General features: G+C 38.8%; 1 protein-coding gene across 3 annotated transcripts in view; it reads right to left on the bottom strand.

Moving 5' to 3' along the window:
• The window catches only part of smg7 (SMG7 nonsense mediated mRNA decay factor), a 120336-nt gene that overhangs the window by 69401 nt on the left and 36128 nt on the right, over positions 1–14807 (bottom strand). For all 3 annotated transcript variants that reach the window (XM_048539249.2, XM_048539251.2, XM_048539250.2), the window contains exons 2-4: positions 12199–12230; positions 4107–4224; positions 917–1049 (exon numbers count right to left, since the gene is read on the bottom strand). In XM_048539249.2, the coding sequence (XP_048395206.1) occupies positions 917–1049; positions 4107–4224; positions 12199–12230 (283 nt within the window). The remainder of the gene's footprint in view (positions 1–916; positions 1050–4106; positions 4225–12198; positions 12231–14807) is intronic.

The raw sequence follows: 14807 nt of genomic DNA, 5'->3' as shown, positions 1-14807 counted from the left end.
TCCGTTGCTTAGCCAAAGCTCTATCCAAGATAATATATTATACCAAATCCCGTGTGATCTTGTCCCATACTAACATTTTGTGCAACATTTGATAGAGTGCCTTCTGGAAGTCCAGATATACATCTACAGAATACCCACTTTCCACTTTGTTATTTACATCTTCAAAGAATTCTAGCAAATTGGTCAAATATGATTTACCCTTCATAAAACCATGCTGACGAAGATTATGCTGTCTTACAAAATTCCTGTTATTACTTCCTTAATAATGCATTCTAACAACTTCAATGATAAACGTTAAGCTAAGTGATTTATAGTTTCCTGTCTACCCCCCTCCTTTTTTAAAAAAAGGGCATTAAATCAGCATCTTGACAACTTACAGGAACTTTTCTAGCATTCAGGGAATTTTAAAATGTTATAATGAATGGACCGATTATCTCTGATGCCACTTCCTTTATGACGCAAGGATGTAGGCGATCAGGCCCTGGGCACTTGTCAGGTTTCAACCCCAATTGTTGACTTGGTGCTTTTTCCCCCAGTGACAGCAATTATAAGCCTTGCTTATTTCTACATAAATCAAAATTAGTGACTGCTACTATGAAAAACTCTTTCTTTATTTCACCTACCACATTACTCCTTGAAGTTGGATAGCATCGCCCCACATTACTGATTATTAACATAATATCAGGAGGGATTCAGACTTTAGATTACCTGAAGTGCAGAATATACATTACCCAATTGCTACCGTGGTTTTCACAGTTTCACAGCTCCAGGGAATTTTACTTATACGTAAGCCCTCAGACAAATTAAGGTTACTAATATTAGACCGCACAAGTAAGCTGACTGATCCACTAAAGACTAGATCAGACCAAATATTTACTTCTCCCAGTGAAATCCCATAATTTTCTTCTAGACTCACCTGTGTGTAGAAGCCACTAGCTGCCTCTAAGAAGAGCGAAAGATTGGCCTGTACCTCACTGCGGTTAGGATTGGCTCGGTTCTTGGCCTGCCCCTGTAGTGTTGTTATTTGATTTTTGAAGGCATGATTCCAGCTACAGTAAATAATAAATTAACTATTAAAATTAAAAAACCTCAGGACTATTGCAAGTGCACAACATGTCAGCATTTTTTAAAAAATCTTAAGGAAACAATTTTCTTCAATAGATTGTCGAACAATTTCAGCAAGTTACATGGCTTTTAAATAGTTGGCTTTATCACCTTACTTCAAGCTAAAAATACAACATCAAGCACATTGCAAAAAGTTTATCTATTAACATATGTAGAAAGGCAGCCAATTTTAGGTCTCTAATAAACAAATTGAATGTAGGCCAGTCAGTTGTCCCTTAACAAAGTGGAGTGTTGTTAGAATGGCACAGGCAAATAGTTCCTGTGCTACAGGATGGAGGAAGCAGTGAGGTAGTAGATTTGTTCAAGTCTAATGAGAAATGAATATTCAATATTGAAGAGAAAAAATATATTTTTGAAATTTGAAACCAAAAATCACATTTTCAATCTGTGCCCATTCAACCTAATGAAAATGGATGAAGCACACACTGTCAGTAGGTTTAATTCAGCATTTTAACTCTAATTGTGTCTGCAGCATGATTTAAATCAGATCAAATTAAAACATAAATGAAGGTCTCTTGAAGATAACAGTTTTGGCTCAACTTGAATAAATCTAATACGAAACAATGAAAATGTATCATCCGTAGCATGAAAAGTAACATTTACCACCAGATTAATTTATTACCAGGCATTTTGAAAGATTAGAAGCCACTGAACAACTAAGTTAAAAAAAAATTGCTTTGCAATGTTTTTGAAGGAGAATGAGATCTTTTGATGGTTGGCAGGTATCACTCTCTCTAATGTATCTGAGAATCAAGATGCAAAAAAAACCACAAAGATCAACAAAACTTCCAAAATAGGTTTGTTCAAATCTATTTAATAAACTCTAGATCATGGATCTTGAGTTAAAAGGCAAGTGCCTCTAATTTCCCAAACATTTGTTGGTGAAAATTGGTTGCACATTAATTTCACATATAATGCTTCTGTCTAAACCATTCTATTTACAAGTTGCCAAGCTGCTGCTATATAAAAACATGTTGTCAAGCTGTGGCAAGCTGTTCCTTCAAGTGGAATTCTTTGAATACAACAGGACAATGGTGAAAGTTTCCATTTACCTCCAACAGATATTAACATTAGAGCCTTGGTAATAATTAAATACCACTTTACGGAGCATTTATTTGTTCTGACAAAACACAAATGTTTAGGTGGCATGAGGCAAACTACTTTTCTGAAGAAGGGTCTAGGTCCGAAATGTCAGCTTTCCTGCTCGGCCTGGTGTTCACCCAGCACTACGCCTTGTTGTCTCAGACTCTCCAGCATTAGCAGTTCCTACTATCTCTGTAAAATGTAATATTTATTTGGTGACATTGTTCGCAATAAGTGATGTAGGCTTTAGAGGGACAAGTTTTTAAATTATCTGTCTCTCTCCAGACATGGCCAGTGAGTTTTTATTTTAAAATGTGTTATTCATCTGCTGAAATGAAATTTTGTTTAAAGCTGACTTCTGTCCTTCCTGAAACAGAAATACAGTCTAAAATCATAGTATAATTTGGTTGGCCAGGAAGATTTCAGGTTAGAAGCTCATTATAAATTTATAGCTCCAGGTCAAGAAAAAAAACAAATCACACTCCCCACCCCAAAGAAAGTGATATCTGCTCTCAATTTTGATATAGATAGCTGAACAAAGCTAATCTAATCTGATTTTATTTGTTGGAGCTATTATAAAACCTCAATTATAATGCAGAGAAAACCAAAACAAAATATTCAAATATTTACTTGTATAGTTTTTAATGTGCTATAAAAATTTTGGTGGCTAATGTTTTTGTCTTTTTGGGATGATTATGATCCCTCAGATAGTGTTTCAAGGTGAAACAATAAAAAACTCAAAGCTGTGATTCGCTGCAATATAACTTTTTTAAAAATTATACATCTTCCTTCTCATTAGTTTAGTTTGTTTTCCACTTGAACAACTCCACCTGCAAATGAAATCATCCATTCCTATTCATCTTATTGATATCAAAATTGAAAATGTTGAATTTTGAAGTTGACCACGTTCCAGAATTTAATTAATGACTATCTGACAGTTAGAAGGCATCCATTTTATATATTTACACCTCTATGAGAGCAGATGGGAGGGCCAGGAGAATATTTACAAACAATGTAGACAACGGACGTGCATCCATGTAAATGAAAGCATGAGGAGGAAAGCACGTGGAGTGAAAAGACAAAAGAAAGATAGAACATTTCTTTTGAATTTTCATGGTACGGATTTTGTAGTTGCAATGGTGACAAAACTCAATGACTTAATGATAGCGAATGCCAAGACATTCGCAAGTGTGCAACGTGTGAAAATCCAAAGTTTGCTGTCAGTGATTCTACACTCCTCCAGGTATTGTGCTGTTAGGACATCAAACAGTGCAATTCCTAGGTAACTAGAAAATTGATAAACAAACTTTCATCTTTACAGTCTCACCCTGAAAATCTTCAAAAACAAGATAGAACTTCTTGAATGGGTTGTAACTGGGCTTTTAACAGTGTAAAAGTTCATAATTATTACAAAACATCTCCTCTGGTCCAGAAAAGCCAATGTTATATTTGTAGAGAATTACATTTCTCTATCAAAATTAAAAAAACACCTAACTTACAGTATTAGTTTTTATCTTAATCCAATCATAATTCATTTGCCATATGAAGCTAAATTAATATACACTGCTTTTAACTTTCTAGTTTGCCTTCTACACAAGTATTTGAATATGTTTGGCCACTAACTTTGCTTGCTGCAGTTGCTTTTCAAAGTGGATAACACCACTACACAAATCTGTACAATGTGACCAGATATTCATATCTGGATCAAACATAATGGAACAGAAGTAAAATTAAATGCCAAATTTTAGGTCCTGTCAATAATTGTTTTCTTTTGTTTCCTCCTGCTGGTGTGTGAGCAATCTAACTTGCATCTTTAAGCAACTATCAAACAAGTGTATCAAACAAATAGAAAATCAGAAGTGACATTTTGACATCACCAGAACTCAGTGCACACTTACAGATCCTGCTCCACCTTCTTATCCAATGCATACTCCAAATCCGTGACCAGCATCTTTTGATAGAGGTCCTGTAGAGCTTGCCTGGAAGTCCAGACTTCAGCTGGACCCAGCTTTGAATCTGTTCCAGAAAAAAACAAAATGCTTCATTTCAATCTGCAAAAAAAAATGCATCTTTCCAACTATGTTTTTCCTTCTTGTCTGGTATCAAAATTATAAAAACAATTTGTACGTTATGCTTTTCCTTTAAAAACAAAGGATCAGCACATTAATACATGTTTTATCAACTAAAATGATTTGAAAACACAAGCCAATGAAACAAAGTGCTATGGACCAGACCTGAATCCCCTCAGAAGTATTTTAAAAATGGTAGTCTAAACCCTAAAAAGACCCTTTTTTTGCTTTTCAGGCAAATGTGAAGTACCACATTCTGGAAGCAATGCAACTGATCAAACTACTGTATGTTAAGCAAAACACAATTTATTTAAACACTTTAGTCAAAATACAAACAATAGATTAACAATTCTATTGGAAAACATAGCAGAACAATTAAAACAGTAGCTACTACTAAGTGTTCCAAAATGGTAACATCCCATTAACACACTGCTTGCAAAAATTGTAAATTCAGAAAACAGATCCTCACATTCAGTTCTCCAATTCACTAGGAAAATAAATCAAGAAAAATGAGAGAGAATGTAGCAGCCAGGAGACTTTAACGAAAGCTTCCAACTCAGACGAACAACTTCTGATGCTACTGAAAATCCAAAAGCCAGAAATTCTAATCTTGACAGCAAGCCACACCATTCAAAGAAAAACACCAAGGCTTCCCAAGCTGTTTACTCAAATGATCTTTACTAGCCAGCTCTCCACTGCTCATTCAACCTCTCAAAATATGCCTGGACAAAATAACCTCTTAAAGCTACAGCATTGTTTCAAAGGTCACTCAAACAAATTAAAGCAAATGACAAAACCATATATTAAGGAAAATGAAAGCAACAATGATTTTAATGCAATCAAACAAGATCCACACACTTCAAATCAATTCACAAATAAAAGGCCAATAGTCTGTCTGTCAGTATCTCATGAAATGACCACATTTAAACCTCACCACTTCACAAAATAAGAACTTGGTATTCTAGCCTTAATTATTTAAGAATCCTTTTGTCATGGGCTAAATTTATTACAAATCAGTTAGCTCAGCAACAAGTCTTGATGACAAGCCTGGACAGACATTAACTTTTAATACAGAGGAACAGCAGGAGGGGTTGATAGCAAACGAGGAATGAAGAAACGGGAAAGCGGGGAACAGTCATGACCATAGATTTTAATGTTTGCAGTTATACACAAAGATTGATAAGTATAGAAAAGAACATAAGTTGTTTGAAAAGCATGCAAATAGGGAAAGTCCGGAACTATTATTGCCATATACTTCAGATTGTTAAAACACAAAGAAAATTTCAAACTTTCAAGGTTAAATTCAATTTTCTGCTTACTGAGAGTATGGTCCCAGAACTCTCACCCTGAAGCCGAGGCAACATCTCAGCAAATTTTCTCTGCACCCTGTCAAGTGCAATCACATCTTTCCTTACAATGTGGTGACCAGAATCGCACAGTTCAGCTGAGGCCTAATCAGTGTTTTATAGAGTTCTGGCATAATCTCCCCATTCGTGTACTCAATGACTAGTAACTCAATAGCCTAATAAAGGCAAGGCCCATATGCCTCAACAACTCATCTACTTGTCTCACTACCTTCAGGGATCCATGAAAATGAACACCACAGTACCTTTGATTTTTGGTAATTTCTGGGGTCTTACCATTCACAGTGTAATTGCTTGCTTTAGAACATAGAACATAGAACAGTACAGCACAGAACAGGCCCTTCAGCCCACAATGTTGTGCCGACCATTGATCCTCATGGATGCACCCTCAAATTTCTGTGACCATATACATGTCCAGCAGTCTCTTAAATGACCCCAATGACCTTGCTTCCACAACTGCTGCTGGCAACGCATTCCATGCTCTCACAACTCTCTGCGTAAAGAACCTGCCTCTGACATCCCCTCTATACTTTCCACCAACCAGCTTAAAACTATGACCCCTCGTGCTAGCCATTTCTGCCCTGGGAAATAGTCTCTGGCTATCGACTCTATCTATGCCTCTCATTATCTTGTATACCTCAATTAGGTCCCCTCTCCTCCTCCTTTTCTCCAATGAAAAGAGACCGAGCTCAGTCAACCTCTCTTCATAAGATAAGCCCTCCAGTCCAGGCAGCATCCTGGTAAACCTCCTCTGAACCCTCTCCAAAGCATCCACATCTTTCCTATAATAGGGCGCCCAGAACTGGACGCAGTATTCCAAGTGCGGTCTAACCAAAGTTTTATAGAGCTGCAACAAGATCTCACGACTCTTAAACTCAATCCCCCTGTTAATGAAAGCCAAAACACCATATGCTTTCTTAACAACCCTGTCCACTTGGGTGGCCATTTTAAGGGATCTATGTATCTGCACACCAAGATCCCTCTGTTCCTCCACGCTGCCAAGAATCCTATCCTTAATCCTGTACTCAGCTTTCAAATTCGACCTTCCAAAATGCATCACCTCGCATTTATCCAGGTTGAACTCCATCTGCCACCTCTCAGCCCATCTCTGCATCCTGTCAATGTCCCGCTGCAGCCTACAACAGCCCTCTACACTGTCAACGACACCTCCGACCTTTGTGTCGTCTGCAAACTTGCTGACCCATCCTTCAATTCCCTCGTCCAAGTCATTAATAAAAATTACAAACAGTAGAGGCCCAAGGACAGAGCCCTGTGGAACCCCACTCACCACTGACTTCCAGGCAGAATATTTTCCTTCTACTACCACACGCTGTCTTCTGTTGGCCAGCCAATTCTGTATCCAAGCAGCTAAGTTCCCCTGTATCCCATTCCTCCTGACCTTCTGAATGAGCCTTCCATGGGGAACCTTATCAAATGCCTTACTGAAGTCCATATACACCACATCCACAGCTCGACCCTCATCAACCTTACTAGTCACATCCTCAAAAAACTCGATAAGGTTTGTAAGGCATGACCTACCCCTCACAAAGCCATGTTGACTGTATTTGATCAAGCCATGCTCTTCCAGATGGTCATAAATCTTATCCCTCAGAATCCATTCTAACACCTTGCAGACGACAGACGTGAGACTTACCGGTCTATAATTGCCGGGGATTTCCCTATTTCCTTTCTTGAAGAGAGGAATTACATTTGCCTCTCTCCAGTCCTCAGGTACGACTCCAGTGGAGAGCGAGGATGCAAAGATCTTCGCAAGTGGCGAAGCAATTGCATTTCTCGCTTCCCAAAGCAGCCGAGGACAAATCTGATCCGGGCCTGGCGACTTGTCAATCTTAATGTTTGACAAAATTTTCAGTACATCAGCTTCCTCTATCTCTATCCATTCCAGCATGCACACCTGCTCTTCAAAGGTTTCATTCACTACACAGTTCGATTCTTTCGTAAAGACAGAAGCAAAAAACTCATTTAGGGCTTCCCCTACCTCCTCAGGCTCCACACACAAGTTCCCTATGCTATCCCTGATCGGCCCTACTCTTTCTTTGACCATTCTCTTATTCCTCACGTAAGTGTAAAATGCCTTTGTGTTTTCCCGGATTCCTTCTGCCAAGCCTTTCTCGTGCCCCCTCCTGGCTCTCCTCAGACCATTTTTGAGCTCCTTCCTTGCCTGCATGTAATCCTCTCTAGCTGAACTTGACCCTAGCTTCCTCCACCTTATGTAAGCTACCTTCTTCCTTTTCACTAGAAGCTCCACCGCTCTCGTCATCCAAGGTTCCTTTATCTTACCCCTTCTTGCCTGTCTCAGAGGGACATATTTACTCATCACTCCCAACAACTGTTCCTTAAACCATCTCCACATGTCTATAGTTCCCTTACCATGGAACAACTGCTCCCAGTCCATGCTTCCTAACTCGTGTCTAATCGCATCATAGTTTCCTCTTCCCCAATTAAATATCCTTTGTAGAAAGCAAACCAGGAAGTATAAAGGAGACAAACTAGATTTGAATCATACAGGAAGCAAAATGAAGACAAAACTGATAGGAAACCAAAATCTCCTATGTTAATTTTCTTCTGAGGTAATAAGTTTCCACAGTAAATTTTTTCAGGGCCAGGGATGTTGCCCAGCAACAATTATCACTTACTCCACTGTTAAAAATATAGATTTCTGAATACAAAAAGTACTGACTTTTATAGTTATTTTTAAATGCAGAATTAATGGGCAAACACCAATACTCTTTAGATTTTCATGACATATATCTTGTTGATTTCAAAGCATAATATTTTGCAGTTCTGCTCTCCTTATGAGGGGAAAGATATTCTCAAATGGAGGGAATGCAACCAAGGTTTAACAAATCGATTCCCGGGATGGCAAAACTGAGGTATGAAGAAGGACAGAATCAGGATGTGAGTTTGCTCGCTGAGCTGGAAGGTTAGTTTTCAGATGTTTCGTCACCATTCTAGATAACATCGTCAGTGAGCCTCCGATGAAGCGCTGGTGTTATGTCCCGCTTTCTATTTATCTGTTTAGGTTTCCTTGGGTTGGTGGTGTCATTTCCATGACATCACCAACACAGGAAATGACATCACCAACTCAAGGAAACCTAAACAGATAAATAGAAAGCGGGACATAACACCAGCGCTTCGTCGGAGGCTCACTGATGACGTTACCTAGAATGGTGACGAAACGTCTGAAAACTAACCTTCCAGCTCAGTGAGCAAATTCACAACCAGAACCTCAACCTGAGCTACAAATCTTCTCAAAACTCGCAAGGACAGAATCAATTAGAACTATATTCATGGGAGTTTAGAAAATGAGTTTTGGCCAGAAGAGTTGGAGGGTTAGGTGCCGGTTGGAGGAAGAATCTTACAGAAACCTAAATTTTAACAGGATCAGACAGGGTAATTGCAGGAAGGATTCTCTCAATGACTGTTGAGTCCAGATTGGAGGTCACAGTCTAAGGATACAGGGTAGGCAATTTAAGACTGAAATGAGCATAAATTTTTTTCACTCAGTGGTAGGGCTGGAATTTTCTGCCACAGAAAGAGGTCAAGGGTCAAAATATCACGTTTTCAAAAAAGGAATTAGATGCAGTTCTAAGGTCTAAAGGAATCAAAGGGTCTGGGGAGAAAGCATGAACTGGGTACTCAGTTGGATGATCAGCCACGATTATACTGAATTGTACAACAGGCTCAGAAGGACCAAATGAATTATCCTCCTGCCTTCTATGTTTTCCTAAAGTAGATACTATGCAACCAGACTAAGCAATTCCTTCACGCCTGCTGTGTTCATCCAGCCTCACATTTTATTATCTTGGATTCTCCAGCATCTGCAGTTCCCATTATCACTAAGCAAAACCTTCACGATTGCTATATAGTCATACACAATTTAAGACGTGACCTTAAAGGATTTCAAACTCATGAAATTGGAGTCATTTGAATGATGAATCCATCAATGGCGATGACAACATTTGGAGGAGCAGGGTATCTCTGACAGCCACCTCAGCAGCTTCGTTTCAATTACAAATATGCAGATGCCAGAAGTTGCCAGGTTTATTCTGTAAGATTGACAAGGGCTGAAAGCTTCATTACTAAAGTATTCCTTATTCATTCCTGGGGTGTGGGCGTCACTGTCTAAGAAACAAGGGCAGGCACGGTGGCCCAGTGGTTAGCACTGCTGCCTCACAGCACCAGGGACCCGAGTTCAATTCCAGCCTTGGGTGACTGTCTGTGTGGAGTTTGCACATTCTCCATGTCTGTGTGGGTTTCTTCCGGGTGCTCCTGTTTCCTCCCACAGTCCAAAGACGTGCAGGTTAGGTGGATTGGCCACGCTAAATTGCCCATAGCGTTCAGGGAGGTGTAGATTAGGTGGGTTATAGGGGGATGGATCTGGGTGGGATGCTCTGAGGTTCCGTGTGGACTTGTTAGGCCGAAGGGCCTGTTTCCACACTGTAGGGATTCTAAAAACATTTCTAGCCCACCCCTAATTGCACATAGAGCAGTTAAGAATCAACCACATTATTGTAGGTCTACAGTCACATGTAGACCGGACCAGGCAATCTCCTTCCTCAAAGGACGTTAGTGAGCCAGACGGGATTTTCTGACAATTACAATGGATTCATGGTCATCATCAACTCTTAATTCCAGGTTATTTTTTTCTAATAAATTTAAATTGAGCAATTATGTTTCCAGAACAATCTAATCATGGCATAAACAAACAGATAGGCACTACTTTTGAGTGAGAATAAAACACTTCTTTAAAAAGGCTCCAATAGAGTTTGGTAAAACTACGCATGTACTAGCCTCTACATATTATTGTCATCTGTTTCATTTCGATTACAGTTAGCTGCACTTAAAAACACCATCCAACACCATACTTGAACTACGACTTGCTTATATTTGCAAATAACATTCTGTGACATGATTCAGTATGTTATTCATTCCTGTTCTCTTCAACTACAATGTAAGATCTCACAATCTTTCCAACATCTCTCCTATTATCCAGCGACAAGACTCACTGCGTGATTATATCACTTATTCAGACAAACTCCAGTGGATTCCTTTGCTCCTGCACTACTGCCTCGAATTTCTCATTGCAGTAATTTTAGAGTCATAGAATCTCTACAGTGCAGAAGCAAGTCATTCAGTCTATCAAGTCCACACCTACCCTTCAAAGTGCATCCTACCTCCCTACCCTATCCCTGCAACCCTGCAGTTCCCATGGCTAATTCACCCAGCCTACACATCCTTGGCCATTATGGTGAATGACAAATATCTGAGGGTTGAAACAATCCACGGCCCTGGTGCAGAGAGGTAGTGCTAACCACTGTGCCACTAATCTTGACCAACCTCTTCCAAATGTTGCATCTCAAATGATTTCACCTACAGATAGCTGAGATTCCATCAGCTTGTCATTTTGACATCCAGATCTCCTTTACTCACAGCACCAGTTCCTCAGTGGACTTCACATGCAAACTCAGTTACGGGGCGGTCACTCCTAATTGTGCATCTTCCCAACATTAAGCAGATCCCATGCTTTCTATTGCAGGCCGGATATCCTCGAAAATTGCATTTTTATACACTACCTTGACTCAGGTCTATGGGCATTAGCTCAAATCAGGTATTCAGATTGGTTTATTGAACCTAATCCGTTGTGCTCGTTGCTCGTTCCTCAGCAAGCGACTGCTTCTAGATGCATGCCAAAATAGATGTGATCCACTGTCTCCTTGGGCAGAATGAACTCTATTCACACTTCTTGGCACTGCGCAGCCAGTTTGGTTAGACAAGGCATCTGTTTTTGTCAGCCATCTTTCTCATGGCATAATTGAATCTGTGTACTGGTTAAACTGTTTTAGGTAAAACATTTTTACTTGAGGTTTTCTCCTTCAGCCCAGTTCCGCCTCTATCATCTAGAACAAGTTCTGAATGCTGGCCCACCTCAACTGGTTAAGTTTTGTACAAGACAGAATAACAGAGTTAATGTCGAGTCCAATAAGACTCTTCATTGGGTTCTAAAGAATATCATGCTGGGCTCAAAAACAACAGCTGTTTCTCACCACAGATGCTGAGTTTCTCCGACATTTTCTGTCTCTTCTTCAGATTTCCAGCATCTGCAGTATTTTGCTTTTCTTTAGTAGATGAGCCAACTTTTGACTTCCAACTTAACACCCCAGTAAGACACAAGAGGAATATTTAAATACTGGCAACCATGGATGAAGCTGATTGCTGGAGCTAAAGGCTTAAGCCACACAGGGAAATGCAGGAATGACTGCAGAAAATTCTTTTGTAATTGCTACACAGGGGAAGAGAAAGGGGGATATAATGCCTCAGTGTGAAAGAAGATCTTAAAGGTACTCCAAGGATGTATGTTTTGTGTACTATTAAGTTGAGCTGCAACTCAAAACCTATCAATACTAAGCTGATACACAGTTTTCATATTATAACATTATGACAATCACTGTATCTTGAAACTACAGACATTAAGCTCCATTCAAATCAGGTTTATAGAAATGGTATAGAATTGAGATAAACAAAGTCAATCTTACCAGTCATGTCAGCCTTTAGGGCCTCTGCTTGCCTATAAAGAGGAAGCATAAGAACAATATAAATACAAAAGTAATCAATTTTAACTGAACACATTAAATTTTGTGTACATCAACTGGAAAGGTTTCATTACAATAATTATTTAACATTAAGTCTTTTTACATTTGCACCCAGGAAATACCTATGTGGTTTACTGGATAATCTAACAAACATTAATTGGAATGGTGCAGTTTACATTCAATCAGCAAGGTAGCTTTAATGGAAAATGCAACAAGTTGTAAAGATCCATTCACAAAGAGAAAACTGGTGATTAACTCAAAACACAAACGCCAAATCAGATGTCCACTCCAGAAGCTAGATTCACGGGCCACAAAAGCATTGGGTACAGCATTTGTATGTTAAATCAGCTATTCTATTCTGCAAAATTATGGAACAGCAAAAATAATAGTGAGGAATAAGCTGGTTGAGTTATCCCAAGGAGCAGGTGGTTTTGTACTTGTTTACAGCATTTAAATTTGGGTCCTCACATAGCACAGAAATTACTACACCAGCAGACTTTAATTATATTCATAAAAGAAACCCAAATGGCATCTACAACTACCATCACCACTGTCTACTGGTATACGAACCAACCTCTTTAAGCATGCATTTAAGGGTTGCTCTAGTTTCATTGCTTGGAACACATTGTTTCTGTAGGTTTTTGATGCTTTTCTACTGGCCAAATTTTCAGATTTTTTTAAAATCATGATATAAGTTATAGTCCACACCAACTTTCAAATTCAATGAGAAATTATTGCAATGATTAAAAATATCTACGATGATATCACTGAAATCTGGTTGAAGATGATTTTGAGTCAAATAGAAATTTGATAAAGGGAAGCATCTAAAACATTTGATCCTTTGAATATGAATCAAAGGATATAATACAATATTTTCTCCATTCAAGATTTCCATAGCTTACAAAACTGAAATTGTGGATGTTTTACAATATCCAACGAATAATTTTCACAATGAATGTAAAAATGCTCCATCAATGAAGAAGCCCAAATGACATCTACAACTACCATCACATTTTCCGTGTCCAAAGAATGCCTCTTCTGCATATTAGAACCCATTATTGATATGGGCCATTTGCAAATTTCTTCAGATCTTCGTTCTGGACTTCAGTGTCAGCATGCTTTCACTTTGGGTCACACTCTTGCTTCTTGAATTAAGGGTTCCCACACAATAAATCACCAAATAATATCAGACAAGACGTTGTTATCATAAGAAAGGGATGCTTTAACAGAGGTATTGTAATTAACATTTCATTGGAAAGATATCTTGGATCACAAAATTCAAACCTAATAAACAAACAATGGCAATATTCCAGTTTCTGCTCAAATTATAAAAGTGCCTTGCTCTCTTTAACCTAGCAATGAAAAAAAAACTATGGACTAAAACCAAATTAAGGACATTGCAGCAATTTTGCAACAGTTTGCATGCGACAAACCATGAAGTGTAAGAATGGCCCCAAATGCAAATGCACAGCAAGAAAACAACACTTAGTTATCCCTACATTCTAAACTGATTGAAACATTAGGCTCCATTCACACTGCTCGTATTATAATCGCCTCAATTTGACTGGGTTGTGAGCAAGGTTGCACTGCCTGGTTCAACTTCAGATAGTTATCCAAGCAGAGGATGATGTGATTAGCTGAACAGTGGAGAGAATAATGGGAACAAAGGATGGTTCTGTTTTTCAAATATTTAGTTGGAGGAAATTTCTACTCACTCAATGCTGCATATTAGATGAGTAGCGAAACAAGTTAGAGACACTGGAAAGGTCAAAAGAAATCAAGTAGAAGAACTGAACGTGTACAAGTGGAAATGACAGTAATATCATCCAAAAACAATAAGAGGCAACCTGGAGATGAGAAATGGAGATTTAAGAGGATAGCTTCGTAGAGGCCACAAACATGAATTTTGCAGGAGTGGAAACAGAAATCAATGCGAGTGAACCACATTCCGCAGTCCCATTGAGCAGGCCAACAACGGAGAGGCACTGAAAGAGGATGGTGAGATCAACCATGTCAAAGCCTGCAGACAGATCAAATAGAACAGAAAGGGATAGTTTACATTTGTCACAGTTAAGTAGAGCTGCTTTAGCACTGTTACAGAACAGAAACCTAACTAAAGGGATTTAAGTATGGCCTTGCAGTAAACCTGGTCATGTATTTGGCAATATTTTGTGAAGAAACTAGACTGACCTGTTAAGTCTAACATCAGAAGCAGCAGATAATAGACAGCTGCAAGTTCTGAACCAAGAAACCAAAATCAAATCTCTCTGGTGAACATATCCAATCTTAAATGGTAGACAATAAATCAGGCAAATAATTTGTGGACAGGCTGCATAAATACCTTTCCCTCCAATCGTGGAGAAGTCCAGTAGGACTTAGAGATAATGCTGCATGTTTGCCAGTTATCCAGTGAATATTAATCTAGAGTTCTACTACTCATTTTCCAACTCCAGGGGTTCCATTTTTAAAATGAATCTCAGGTTCTGCATTCCTTACCCAGACTAAATTTGCAAAATGTTTATCTTCCCTCCCAGTCTACAAGAACTAAATCC

This window comes from Stegostoma tigrinum, chromosome 8, assembly GCF_030684315.1.
Source record: "Stegostoma tigrinum isolate sSteTig4 chromosome 8, sSteTig4.hap1, whole genome shotgun sequence".
NCBI lineage: Eukaryota > Metazoa > Chordata > Chondrichthyes > Orectolobiformes > Stegostomatidae > Stegostoma > Stegostoma tigrinum.
Note: the sequence above shows the minus strand (reverse complement) of the source record. Positions and strands in the feature narration are given on the sequence as shown.